Below are 14823 nucleotides of genomic sequence, written 5' to 3'. Positions count from 1 at the left end.
TGACACAACCACTGTGGAAAGCAATATGGCGATTCCTTAGAAAGTTGGAATTGGAGATACCATTTGACCCAGCAATCCCATTACTAGGTATATATCCTAGAGAGGTGAGAGCCAGGATAGGAACAGATATATGCACACTCATGTTCATCACAGCACTATTTACAATAGCAAAAAGATGGAAACAACCTATGTGTCCATCAGCAGAAGAGTGGATGATGAAATTATGGTAATACACACACTGGAATGCTATGCAGCACCAAAGAATAAGGTAGAGTCTGCAAAACACCGCACACTATGGATGAACTTGGAGGACATTATGCTGAGTGAAGTAAGTCAATCACAGGAGGACAAATATAGTATTAGTTCATTGTTGTGGAGGGTCAAGGAAAGGTTTATATATGGAGGGAAACTTTCTTTGTTGGTCATGGCATGCCACTTTAGCTTTGTGTATTTCACGGTACAGAAATTACATTTCAATAAAATGCATTAAAAAAACTATAAATGCTATTTATAAACAGAGGAATGGTTTAATAAGTAAATTATGGCCATATTCATGCAATAGCATAGTCATAACCATTATTGCTCAAAATCAATGTAATGAAGTTTCATTATGATTATAAGTGAGGCTTTTCCCGTAAGATGTATAATAGAAACTTTTGCTAAAAAGTTTTAATAATAATAATAATAATAATAAACTCTGCTGCTCTAAAAGGGCAGATAAACAGATCCATCCATCCATCTATCCATCCTAGTACAGCAGAAAAGAATGGATTAAAAAACTAAAAAACTCCAATTATCCAAGAAAACAACAACTTTCCATATGAGACTCTTGTGACAGAAGGATGAACTTCAACTGTGTTAGGTGGTGATGGCAGGGATTCAACTGGTTCACAGAGGAAAGGAAATGAGGGAGGAGTCTGACCGAGAGCTCCCTAGCAGAACTGGGAGAACTCCAAGTTCTGGAAGAAACCCACAAGAGAAGGCCATCATCAGCTCTTTTGGCCTCTGTAGTAACCAGTATGGGTTGAGCCATATTCAAAGATTAAGAAGCCACTGACTGTCTCTTCTGACTCCTCCCCTCAGTTTTCTTTCGGTCCTCAAAAAAGTTAACCTTCATAGCTAGTGAGCGCTTTTAGACACAGTGTGATTTTAGAGACCACACAAAATCCACCAAGTGCCAAACCCCCATCTTTAATAAGTAAATCCTTCATTTAGGGATTAAAAAACAAGTACGTAGTTGTTTCAACACCCATCTCTTGCTCAGACTTAAGGGAAATGAGTAAATCAATCACCAAGCATTAAGGACTAAAAGCCTGCTATACTCTGATGGGGAGTCTCTAGGGTCAAGTCTATGCAATCTAACCGTGACCCCTCCCTGGCCATAGCTGAATGATCCAAAACTAGACACATGACTCAAACTGAGGCAATTACATTCTCTCTCCATTCCAAATGGCAGATGAACAGAAGAAACAAGAGAAGGATGGCTAATAAAGCTGAATAAAATTAACAACAGAACTCTAGAGAAGAGTTTCTAGAACTTCTGCTGCTTAAGGGACGAACACAGGTCTAGTTTGCCTTTCCTTTCTAAGTCTTGGCTGTCTGCTGTCGGCATAGTTTACATGTGCAGAGAAAAAGAACACAGTGGCCTTTTTTCCTGGTCCAACTTTAATGAGAACATTGCTGTTAGCAAACCAACACCACTCTGCATAATTTACGAAGGCTGTTTATTTTCCAACTTGCTGGTACATGACCATATGTTCTCAATAGATTTATTAATCAAGGTACTGTTTGACTAATAACTGTTCTGAAGGAGTCATCCTTGCAGAGATCATTTAACTTCTGCTCTTCTATTTCACCTAGTCTTGAGTCACGAATTGTTACTTTTAATTGTAACGTGAAAATAATTCAAATTTACCTTACTTTAGCAATCAAACAAAAGCTCAAAAACTAAAGTTCCACTTAATAAACTCATTAATTCCCGAGTGTTATAGTTTTGAAAATCAAGTATCATAAATTTTAATACTACATAATTAATAATTATTCGGATTTTCTGATAAACACTATTTCAATCATTAGAGTAGAAATTATTTTAAAAACTGTTTACTAATTAAAAGTGATGAAAGCACAGAACTGAATTCCGGGATTTAAACCCTAGCTCCATCATTAACTAACTGCATAACTTCAATCAAACTTCTTTGGCCTTTCTCATTTAGTATAGTACAAAGGAGGAGCTCTGGTAGCATAGTGGCTAAAGCACTTGACTGCTAACCAGAAGGCTGGCGGTTCAAACCCACCAGCCGCTCTTCGGAAGGAAGGTTGGGCAATCCTACTTCCGTAGTGATACTGCCTTGGAAACCCAAGGAGGGGTCGCTATGAGTCGGGGCCGACTCGATGGCACATAAAAACAACAATAGTACAAAGAGGTTTTTGAGAAAGTTTATCACTTTTTAGTGTTATTTCACCAATGCCTCAACTCAGGAAATCATACAGTAACAATGTTTGGATCAGAAGTTTTGCTTGAGAAATAATATGCATAAAAATTATGGGCAACGTGAAAGTAAAAAGGTATTGATATTAGGTCCCCTCCTTGGGTTTCCGAAGCAGTATCTCTATGGAAGTATATTGCCCAATCTTCCTTCTGAGGAGCGGCTGGTGGGTTTAAACTGCCAGCCTCCTGGTTAGCAGTCAAATGCCTTAGGCACTATGCCACCAGAGCTCCTAGTATTTATTAAAAGAATTTTTTTTTAAAGCTATCAAAGATGATAACAGCAGAGGTGCCTGACAGGGCAACACTCTGACATAATCTCAGGACACTACTACATAGTCTGAAGGGGCCCCCTCCACCTTGGAGGAAGAGTCCAACCTCTAGAATTGGAAGATACTAGAGTCTATGGGATCTATTCCCTTGCCAGTTGAGGCAGTTTAATAATAATAATAATAACAATAAATAGTTAGCATCTATTATTTATCATGTGCCAGACACTTTATATGTATTAATTAATCCTCACAACACTATGAAGTTGATATTACTGCTGTCCCTACTTTACAGTTGTGAAAACTGAGGTTGTACTAGGTTAAACATTAAGTAGAAGAATACAGGAATTGAAACCCAGCCCACTAATACTATTTACATTCTTACATAAAAGCCACCCTATGAAGCTCTGGTGGTGTAATGGATAAGGTACTTGACTGCTCACTGGAAGGTCAGCGGTGCACACCCACCAGCCACTCCGTGGAAGGGCGATGGGGCAATCTACTTTCACAAAGATTTACAGAGTCGGAAACCCAATGGGGGTTGCTATGAGTTGGAAACAACTCAATGGCAGTGAGATTAGTTTTTTTAGTTCAGTTCTTTTGACTTGGCTGTGATCAATAAAGGTGTCTGTAAAGGGCGGCATTTAACTCCTAACCATCACTACTTCTGCCTCTATCAACACTCCATGGGCTGCCCTGTCAGCTGGGAAGGTGTCAGGGTCTGTTAAGAAGGCAAATAGGAACATATAAAATTCTTAAATGAGTCTATCTCCCTCATCCCTAAAAGAATGTAAAATTAACAGTCACAGGTTTAGTATGAGGATTACATGTGCTAATACGCATTGAGCTAACAATAGTATCAGACACTTAAGAGCTCAATGTTAGTTACTGTGTCATCTCCATGAATTCCTAATGCTTCCTCTTCCTTCATACAGCCACATGAGGCAAGGAAGGAATAAACGCACATTATTTGCATTCCTTTACTATTCATCATTGGACATACTCTGCTTTATTATTCCAAAACAGAACTCCGACTAAACCACGTGTACATAATATGAGTCAAGATTACAGTACCTTCTTTGTTTACATATTTCTAACAGTTTAATATAAATAGCATGAAAACTGTATCATATTTTTAAAGCAATTTAAATGCCAAGATGATTACGATATCTTGGCTATTTAAATACCTTTGTATTTTAAGAAGAATACATAGAACATTACTGATGCTCATGCAACCATTTGAGAAAAAAAATGAGGCCATGAAGCAGATTTGAATTAATCAAAATCAAGTACATTAATTTGTTTGGCTTCTTTCTACTAATCTACATAGGATAAAATTAAAATGGAGAACAGTTAAGATAAATTGCTCCTGGGTGCTTACTGCAGATTTCCCAGAATTAGAATCTAAGGAACCTGAACTAGTGTCATCAAGAAATAGTTTGTAACTGCAAGAGTCCAGGGGGTTCCAGAACTGCTATTAAGGATGATCACAAGTAGGGTGAGAGACGTTGTACATTTAATCTTCACTATGTAGGAGCTCTGGTAGCGTAGTGCCTAAGGCATTTGACGGCTAACCAGAAGGCTGGCGGTTCAAACCCACCAGCCACTCCTCGGAAGGAAGGTTGGGCAATCTACTTCTGTAGTGATACCACCTCGGAAACCCAAGGAGGGGTCGCTATGAGTCAGGTCCAACTTAACGGCACATAACAACAACAACATGTAGGATCAGAAGGAGCTCTGGTGGCATAGTGCCTAAGGCATCTGACTGCTAACCAGAAGGCTGGTGGTTCAAAACCACCAGCCACTCCTCAGAAAGAAGATTGGGCAATCTACTTCCATAGAGATACTGCCTCAGAAACCCAAGGAGGGGGTGTGACTATGAGTCGGTTCCGACTTGATAGCAGTGAGTTTGGTTTGGTTTCTTTGGATGTAGGATCAGGAAAAACTGTGCAGAGGAAGAAATCATTTACAGCATTTGTTGAATTTATAATGGACCATTTATCTAGAGGTCAGTGTGTTAAAACATTAATTAGTATTAGTCAAGTACTTTGCAAACTAGTTGCAATCTTAACACTGTACAGACCAGTACTAATCTCTTTTATTGATTAGACAACTGAGGTTTTACAAAGAGTCCTCACCTAGCATTCAGGGGCACAAACTCACATTCTCACTTCCAGTGCCATGTCCTGTCCTCTGTACCATACTCTTTCATGCAACTTAGTTACCCATAAGTATCACATTCCATGAATCCTTACGGAGGAAAATTAAGTCAAATAAAATAGGAAATAGTGCCTTCTCCATCTGCCTCTTAAACAGTCACACTGCACATTATTCATACTGCATAACTCTGCAGTCAATCATAAGATTCATTTACCTTTCTCTCATTCAATAATCCCCAGTTATTTAACCACAAAATCCATTTATTCTACTAACACTAATATCATACAGGAGACATCTAATCCAGCCTTCACGGGATTACACAATATGTAAAACTTTGAGTATCAGGATCAAATCAAACTAATTAGAAATGAGTTTAAAAAAGGGGTGGGAGTAGGGATTTTAAAGGTGAAAAACAGTACTAGAGACTTCAAATAGCTGTATTTTTTGGAAGGATGGAGTTTGAGACTAAATAAAGTTAAAGGAAGGGAGGAGTAACAGATAAGGCTAGAAAGCTAATTAGAATTAGATCAGCGAAATCCTTAAAGGCCTTGTAGAGAAACTTGCAGTTTGTACCACATGTGAGAGGAAGCCTTCGCAGAGTGTTTTAAATAGCTAAGTACCTATTGTCGATTCTCACTCACAGCTACCCTGTCAGACAGAGCAGAACTGCCCTATCAGGTTTCCAAGGCTGTAATCTTTACAGAAGCAGATTGCCTCATCTTTCTCCCAGCTGAGGAGTTGGAACTGCAGACTTTTCATTTAACAGCTGAGGTCAAATTTTTGTTTAAAATAAGTCACTCGGGTAGCTATAAGAAAAAAATATTTCACTGGAACAAGAATGAAGGAACAATGAAGGGAGATCACAGGGGATCTGAGAAATATTTAGGAGATGACAGCATAAATTTGGAGGGAGCTTTATGGAGTTCCCATAGCACTTTAAAGATGATTCTATTATAGCACTTAACATAAAGTATTCCAGTTATTTGTTTACATTTTGGGTCCTCCGTGATGTAGAGGTGCCTGAAGACAATTACTCAGTAGCTTATATACAGCAGGCCCACCTTGAATGTACTTAAACGTAGATAGGTGCAAATTCTATCAGGTCATTATTTTTTGAAGAGAGAGAAAATCTTGCTAATAAAAGTCCTTAATCTTAAATGTCAACCAGTACTGGAAAAACTAAATGTATTGAATTTTTCCCTATGTGAAGTCAATGTAATGAGGCTCCACCTAGTTATTAGTTACCTCCTGTTTTCTGCCAGTAAATAAAAATAAACTACACACTAAAGTGTCACAGTGGACAAATAAGCAGTAATTTACAATATATACAGCTGCCTATCATTTTGAGATTGGAACTAAAGATCTCATCTGATTCCCCAAAGCTCTAGAAAAATTCAATTTAGTAAGGTCACCTTACTAACTTTTTCTTTCTATACTTTTACCTGTTTAGAGCTACGCAGCAATCCCCTTTTGCTCAAACTAGGTAAACTAAGTAACTAGGTAATTGTAATCCTATCATAGGGAGTGGGAAACAAGACACCCAAAGACAGAAAGCAAACCAAAGCAAGATTTCACTTTTAAATGACCAGTTAAAATGTATGCTAATAAGTATATTAATTTTGGGCAAAAGTTTGAGTGGAAAACATTTTAGGTTAGATACTTTTCCCCACAGTCCCTGGGTGGCACAAATGGTTAAAACCATTAACCAATATATTGGTGGTTTGAACCCACCCAGAGATATCTTGGAAGAAAGGCCTGGTGATGTGTTTCTGAAGGTGACAGCCTTGAAAACTGTTGTGCAATTCTACTCTGACACATACAGCAGGTTAATAACAGTGTTTTAGACACTCACAGGTCTTTCAGAGGTGGTGTATTTGTCTACTTTTAGGCTGCCAATGGCAACCTAACAACTTATTTTACCAGTATGTTTGTTACCATGGTTAAATATAAACTGACTGCAAGATATTTGGAATATAATTGGCCAACATTATATCCTAGACTAACATCTCTATTTTAAACCTATTCATCAGAAAATGAAAAAAAGGTTAGAGACTAATTTTCCAGTATGTCATAAAATATTTTTCTCCCCAAATCCCAACAGATATGAATAGCTTTATTCATTAAAAACTTCAACTCTTTTCAAAGAACATTGTTTCTTGGATCTCCTCATACCTGTGTAAACAACTACTTCAATTTTTAGGCATCCTTCTAGCTAGTGCAGTAGGCAACTGAGTCCTTTTAATGGACTAACTATTCCATTTACCCAAATAGTGAATTAATAAATGAGTATATGTAGCATCTCAGAGAAGTTACGCAGCATATAGAAACTTTTAGTTCTGATATATCAAAGTATTGGCAAAATAAAAAACACCCTATTACCAAATACTGAACTTCTGAAAAGGACAAATATATAATAAATATTAGGCATTTGGGTGTTTATATAATCTCAGTGTTTGAACATGATATAAAAAATGTCTCAAAAACCTTAAAAATAAAGAAATTTATATTTTCTTTTCTTTTTAAAGAACCTATACTTTTATACCCAGGAGTACTGCATAGAGATCCCTTTGGTGTTTATAAACATTAGTTGTGCAGCAGCCCAGAAAGCTATTACTAGGGTACACTACAAGGTATTTTTTTGCCTATTTTTTCCATTTTCTCTACCCATGGGAATTGAGTTTACTATCTCTGTTAAGTAAAGGTACTATTAGTTCAAACAGTGAAACTCTGTAACTCCTGGTACAGTTGACATGATCTCTAAACTAGGTAAGAAAACAAAACAACCTGGAATCCTCATAACTCTCAGTGTCTCAGTTTCTTCATCTATAAAATAAAAACCAAAAACCAAACTCACTGCCATCGAGCCGATTACAACTCTTGGCGACCTCATGTGTGTAAACTAGAACTGTGCCAGAGGGCTTCCAAGACCATGACCTTTTGGAAGCAGATCACCTGGCTTGTCTCCTGAGGTGATTCTGGGTGGGTACAAACCATCAACCTTTCAGCTTGTAGTAGAGCACTACCTAGAGATTCCCAAAATAAAAATCTTAAAAGGTTAGTTTCTAAAGTACCTTTACCTCTCTACATATCTATGATTCCCATGTGTGGTGTAGTAAATTACATGGTACACCTTTTCCAGCCATAGCCTTTGTAACTCCCACTTTGCTGTGAGTAATTGAGTAGCTGCTTATTAAAAGTCATCCACCTGGGGCAGCACAAAGTAATCTGGGAAAGTTTGCTCTCTCAGCGTTATAGAACTCTGATGTTGGGATTGGTTGGTTTTGCTACTCTGCCAGGCTCAAAAGGAGCCCTCCTAGAGGCAGAAGGAATATCTGATTGCCACCTGAGAGAGAGACACTGCTGAAAGAGACATGCTGCTGAGAGAGAGAGACTGAGAGAGACTGCTGGCTGAGAGAGGCTGAGTGCATTCCTGAACTTGAATTGTAGCCTATTGCTTCCCTAATGGGAGCTCTGGTAGCATAGTGGCTAAGGCACTTGACTGCTAACCAGAAGGCTGGCGGTTCAAACCCACCAGCCACTCCTCGGAAGGAAGATGGGGCAATCTACTTCCGTAGTGATACTGCCTCGGAAACCCAAGGAGGGGTCGCTATGAGTCAGGTCTGACTCTACGGCACATAACAACAACAACAACAGCTTCCCTAATAATCCCCATAATCTGTGAGTTCTGCGCGGCCACTGCAGTGAATTACTGAACCCAGCAAAGAGGTGATGGGTGGTGCAGGAGGGACAGTTGGTATCAAGGTTGGTAAGAGGGCTGGAGGGTGGTGGCATGTCTGGTCTCATAAGAACAGACCTTGGGCTGATGATGATGGTAATTCTGTCTTCCTCTGTGAAATCAGAAGAGGTCAGAAGATGCTGCCTCCCTGCCACTTTAGCACTGTAGGAGAAGTTAGATACTAACACAAGGCAATTTCTAACAGTGATAGCCCCAGGCAAAAAAAAAACAAAAACACCCAACCCAACCCAACCCTAATGAAGGTTTCTGAATCACTGAAAGAGCTATCACCAAAGTTAGTTCAATGTAGTACTTGAATTTTAACTCAAGGAGAATCTTTCCCTCAGATTTTGCTTTAGAGCAATGTAATTAATTTACCTACAATTCTACTGATTAAACAACAAATCATGATAAAGCTGTAAAACTGGAAATTCGCAACAGAAGAAGACAGATAAATCACAATGTATTACAGATCAATGTCATAATTAATTATCACAAACCAAGAAAATATTAGAAATTTGTCTTTTTATTCCATTTGTAATGTTAAAGAACTTTGGAAAAGACTCAAAATTAAAAGAACTTTCTTTAAAGGAAGATACCAGAAAATCCACCTTTATCATGAAATAAAGTATTCTGATAAGTTTGGGGAAATAATAATAATAATAAATACAGAAACAGTTATCACTTACTGAAGCCTTACTGTGTGTGGAGGAGCCCTGGTGGCACAATGGTTAAGCACTGGACTTTTACTGAAAGGTCGGCAGTTCAAATCCATCAGCTGCTCCACAGTAGAAAGATGTGGCAGTCTGCTTATACAAAGATTTAAAGTCTTGGAAACCCCATGGGGAAATTCTACTCTGTCCTATAAGGTTTGCTAATCAACTCAATGGGTTTGGCTTTTTGTTTTACTGTGTGTAGAGTACAATGGTAGCACTTTACATGTACCAAGTCAGTTAATACAATATATACATAAATATAAAGGATGATACTATAACCCCATTACACACTTGGAGAAAGTAAAATTCAGAGAAGTAACTTATCCAAAATCATACAGACTTTCAAAAACAAGGATTCAAATTCTCACTTTCCAATAAAAAAAATAACCTGTGATCTTGTTAACCAATGAGATATACTGCCTCATATAGTGGTTCCCCTTAAGGAGGGAACACAGGATGGGCTGTGATTAAAAGAAAGCATAAGAGTTTTTTGCAAGCTGATAACATTCTTGATCTGAGTCTAGGTTTACACAAGTGTTCAGTTTGTAAAAATTCTTCAAACTGAACAATTATAATCTATGCAATTGCATATATTTCAGTAAAATTTTTTAAAAAATACACACAACATACACACATACACAACATATATACATACATAACGTATACACAACCTCCCGGCATTTGTCAGCATTCTTTTCTTTTCCAAGTAAAGACTCAACTCAAACCAGCATTAGCAAAATGTGGAATTTATTGCTGACATGGCCAGAAATCAAAGGTAAAGCTAATCTCAGTGTACACTGACTCCAGGGATCAGAGCACCATGCTGGCCTGTACCCCTCCCCTCTCAATTCCTGGCCCTCTCTGGTGCTGTCTCTCATTGTCTTCTCTTGTCCACAATTTTCTCCATGTTGTGGTAACACATCTGGAGGCTGCTCTAGACCTCTATCACTTATACCAGCAAGAGGTCTTTTCCACCAGCTCTAATATTTACAAAGTTTGTAAAAGGATAGCTTCGGTCATCTGGACATACCTGGACTGATCAGTATGGCCAAGAAGCTGAGTGTGGTGGTTTTGTTTGTGTGTCAGCTTGGCTGGGCTTGGCTGAGTGGCTGGGCAGCTGGTGCTAGTTATTCCCCATGATGAGACTGGAAGTCAACTCCATGGTGGGATCTACCACAAGCAGTTGAGTAGCTGTTTTCGGTATGTGGTCTGCTTCCTGTACATAACAAGCAGCTTTGGAAATGGTCTCTAGCTTATGGCACACTTGGACCCTGCATGTAGCTGTGTCGTTCGTTGTTCAGCAGCCTGCCATGCTCTGCCGACCGTGGGACTTAAAATGGGCTTGAATTAATGGCCTGCCATGTGGTCTGGTAACATCGGGACTGTGCCATTTTATTTGTTGACCTTGGACTTGTTAGCCTCAGCAGCCAGTAGTTGCCTGAGTGAAGAGATGCCTCTAGCTTCAGTGGGCTGGGAGCAAGAGGCAGAGCTGAAGCCCAAGGTCGAGGGGCTTTCACACAGCCCCTAGAGCCTGGCACTTGGAACTCAGATTTCTAGCCTCCCAAATTGTAAGAGAATAAACTCCTGTTTATTCAAGCCATCCCATTTGTGGTATATTCTTGTCAGAGTGGCACTAGGTAACCACAACAGTGAGGTACCTTCTCTGGTTGCCTCAGTCACATACTCACTTATTTGGTCAGATGGAAGCAGTATGTGCAGCACAGACATAGTCATTAGGGAAGCTATTGGGTACCAGGAACCACTTTAACTTCTCACTTATTATATTATGCTGTAAGATTCATACTTTTATTAATTATATTTATTAAACAATTCATAAACCAGTTTAAAAAAAATTTTTTTTAAATCATATTTAAAGCTGATTTACATCCTCACAATTCTGTGAGGTACACAAAACAAAGAAAAAATCCACTGCCACTAAGTCAACCCTAAGACTGAGTAGAACTGCCACATAGGGTTTCTGAGGCTGTAAATCTTTATGGAAGCAGATTGCTACATCTTTCTCCTGCGGAGTGACTTGTGGATTCAAACTGCTGGCCTTTTGGCTAGCATCCAAGTGCTTTAATCACTGTGCCACCAGAGCTCCTGGATGAGGTACATTTGTTGTTGTTATTGTTATGTGCCGTCGAGTCAGCCCTGACTCATAGCGACCCCTCCTTGGGTTTCCAAGGCAGTATCACTACAGAAGTAGGATTGCCCAACCTTCCTTCCAAGGAGTGGCTAGTGGGTTTGAACCACCAGCCTTCTGGTTAGCAGTCAAGTGCCTTAGCCACTACGCTACCAGAGCTCCCGGATGAGGTACATAGGGGAAGCATTATTAGCCTCAGTTGACAAAAGAAGAAACTGAGGTTCAGAGAGACTAAGTAACATGTTCAAAACTACAAGCTGGTTAAGTGTCACAAAATCAAATGCAGGTCTTGACGCCAAGCACAGTACTCTTTCAAGCAAACCACACCATAAAGCACAGTACTTTTAAAATTATGGTAAACATTTAATAGGACATATGAGAATATAGTTCCAGGAAAATAATTTATCTCTTAAAAAAAAAAAAAAAAAAAAGCTCACTGCCATCAAGTTGATTCTGACTCACAGTGACCTCCACTGGTTTCCAAGGCTGTAAATCTTTACAGAAGAAGATTGCCTTCCGTGAGACCTTCTTCTCATGGAGCAGCTGGTGGGTTTGAACTGCTGACCTTTTGGTTAGCAGCCAAGTGTCTTACCCACTATGCCACCAGAGCCCCTTAAGTCTAGAAAAGAGAGAGAGAAAAAGAGGCAGACAGATACATCTGCTGGTGCTCTGTTCTTGGGATTTTATCCTGAAGATAAAAACTGCATCACTGACCTATCCCAGGGTTTAGCTGCTGTGAAAGCCAATAAATCTCCTGTCTTTTGCTGAAGATAGTTTGAGTTGGATTTATCTTGCAAAAGACTCCTGACTGATGTGGGAAAGATACTCTTAAAGGTAAATAACAGCACAGGTTTTTAGAGTTGAAAGCTGAGGTTAACCATCTTTGTGACCATGGGCAAGTTACTTCTTTGAAATACCATGAGTTGGGTAGTTTCGACAGATACCTTATGACTCTGGAAGCCTAAATATTTACTATTTACCTTACAGAAAAAGTTTGCCAACTCTGGATTAGAGCACTGAATCACATTTAGTACCTCTGACTTCTTTTCACAAATGCCAGTGTTCCCCCAAAGTAATTATGAAAACCAAAGCTTCACGTCCACATTTCTAACTCCAGTCCCTGAAATTCCCTAGAAAGGATGCACGGTGGTAGAACTTTGGTTTGAGAACCACTGAGCTATAAGGAAGATAAGAATAGGGAAAAGTAGTACTAGCAGCTGCTATTTTTTTGCAATTCTAACCAGCCGCTCCTCGGAAGAAAGGTTAGGCAATCTACTTCCGTAATGACACTGCCTCGGAAACCCAAGGTCCCACTCAATGGCACATAACAACAACAACAAAAAAAATTAATCTTTAAAATTATTCAAGAAAAAAAATTTAAAACAAAAAACCCAGGGCTAATGAGATCTGATTAAAAGTTCTGGCAACTCCTCCAAGATTAAATATAAAATTGCATTTGCTATATTTTGTGACATCTGTTACACTTGTGCGGAATAATTTTTGGTTGCACATATGCAAAGGTACTAGGTAAATGACTTTTAGATGAGAGGTGGTCACCATGCTAACAGAATGTGAGTGTGATGCGTGAGTTGAGACTTCCTATCGAGAAAAGTTGTCTAACCCAGCATGTTCTATAAATGCTCATCAGTGAAGTCTGAAATGTATGACATAAAAAGTGAAATACAGAAAATGTTTAATAAACATTACTAACTCTCAAAGTTCAAAATAAACTTTCAAAGATTTACATAAAGATTTTTTTTTGTTTCTCTAATTCAGAGTTTTCTTTAGCAAAGCAGACTGCTTTTTAAGTTGATTATAATAAAAAATAAATGTGACAATAATACAGAACCACAAAAGACTGAATTAGTGGGATGGTCAGCACCATAATTCCAACTAAGTACTTTATATGAAAAATGTGACATTGTGTATCTGTGACATACTCTACTCAGAAAACAGATGAAACTTCAAAAGGCTAATTGTATTCTTAGGTTTGTCTAATCTTTAAAATGTTCTAATTACCAATTATTTTCAATTCAACTAAATTTTAAAATTGTCTGTTTTTACCCCATATAGAAAAAGCCTTAAATATATATTTTGTTAAGAGCGACATCAAGAATAAGACATCAAAATGTTTTAGAATATGAAAACAAACATAACTCACTATAAACACTAAAAATCTAAGATACTACATACAACAACATACATTTTTGAGAATGAAAACACCACTTCTCACAAGTAAACAAGGTACTGTTTTCAAAAAGAGACATTAATTCTTATAGACTTTATAAGGAAAAGAATTACATCAATGAATTTTATTTTTAAATGTATAAGATGGCACAGTTAGCTTAATAGTTGTGAAAAATCAATCCTAAAACATCAAACAATTTTATTTAAATTTGGAAAATCTAAACAGTGTCAAATGCTTATTTTACTGAAAAGTTGGAGCTTAACTTATAAGAAACAGATTAAAAACTATAGCTTCTCTTAACATAAAAGTTATAAAAATTAACAGAAATTAAACCAAGAAAAATCTTAATACTTTTACAAAACACTCATTATATCCATAATCCTAGAGATTTGGTTTATTTATAATTGACAATATTAATGTAGCTATTTTGACAATGTAAGAATAAAAACCAAAGAATATATTTCTAAACATCATTTTTCTAATTTATTTAGAAATAAAATTAGCACAAGGAAAACCAAAATAATCTTCCCTTTCTATTAAAAAAATCCTAAAATTTATTTTGTCATAATTTTAGTTAATATGATAGTGATCTATAGCACAAAATAAAGAGACATTTTTAGAACAAAAACATTTTAAAAATTAAAAGCTTTGACCACCTTACCTTCTTTTGATACCAGACGATAGCATCTGTGACTTTGGACGCCATTTATTCCACTGAAATCACACATTAGTCATTTTAGGCTGTGCAAGAAAGAAAAACATACAAACAACTTTACTTCCACCTTCCCAAAGCAGACTGAGCAAGTTGCATACATAGTACTCTGCTTACTTGCAGAGCAAGGGGTGTATGACTATACTTATATTACACCCTTCCTCATTACTATTTTAGCAACAGGTTCTCCTAAGTAAACACAAATCAGTTGCCATAATAAAAGAAAGTTCTTTCTGCATGAATATAACTCTTGACTTTTCTTATAAAATAGGTTGTTTTTAAAAATGTCTTTTAAATAAATTTCAGAATTCCCTAGTTCATTCTAGAAGTTTTTCATGTAGAAATCCACATGTAATAGAAATACATTCATTCACTCAGTAATAGATCAGTTTTTGCTACAGTTTCTAAGAA

General features: G+C 37.6%; 1 protein-coding gene across 1 annotated transcript in view; it reads right to left on the bottom strand.

Moving 5' to 3' along the window:
• PHTF2 (putative homeodomain transcription factor 2) overlaps positions 1-14406 on the bottom strand; it is a 115368-nt gene extending 100962 nt beyond the window's left edge. Inside the window, exon 1 of the mRNA XM_007944747.2 lies at positions 14362-14406. Coding sequence (XP_007942938.1) covers positions 14362-14406 — 45 coding nt within the window. The remainder of the gene's footprint in view (positions 1-14361) is intronic.
• Between the last annotated feature and the right edge of the window lie 417 nt (positions 14407-14823).

This window comes from Orycteropus afer, unplaced genomic scaffold (assembly GCF_000298275.1).
Source record: "Orycteropus afer afer isolate SDZICR_OR568_19922 unplaced genomic scaffold, OryAfe1.0 scaffold00007, whole genome shotgun sequence".
Lineage (NCBI taxonomy): Eukaryota > Metazoa > Chordata > Mammalia > Tubulidentata > Orycteropodidae > Orycteropus > Orycteropus afer.
The sequence above is the reverse complement of the archived record's forward strand: the minus strand, read 5'-3'. Positions and strand labels throughout refer to the sequence as shown.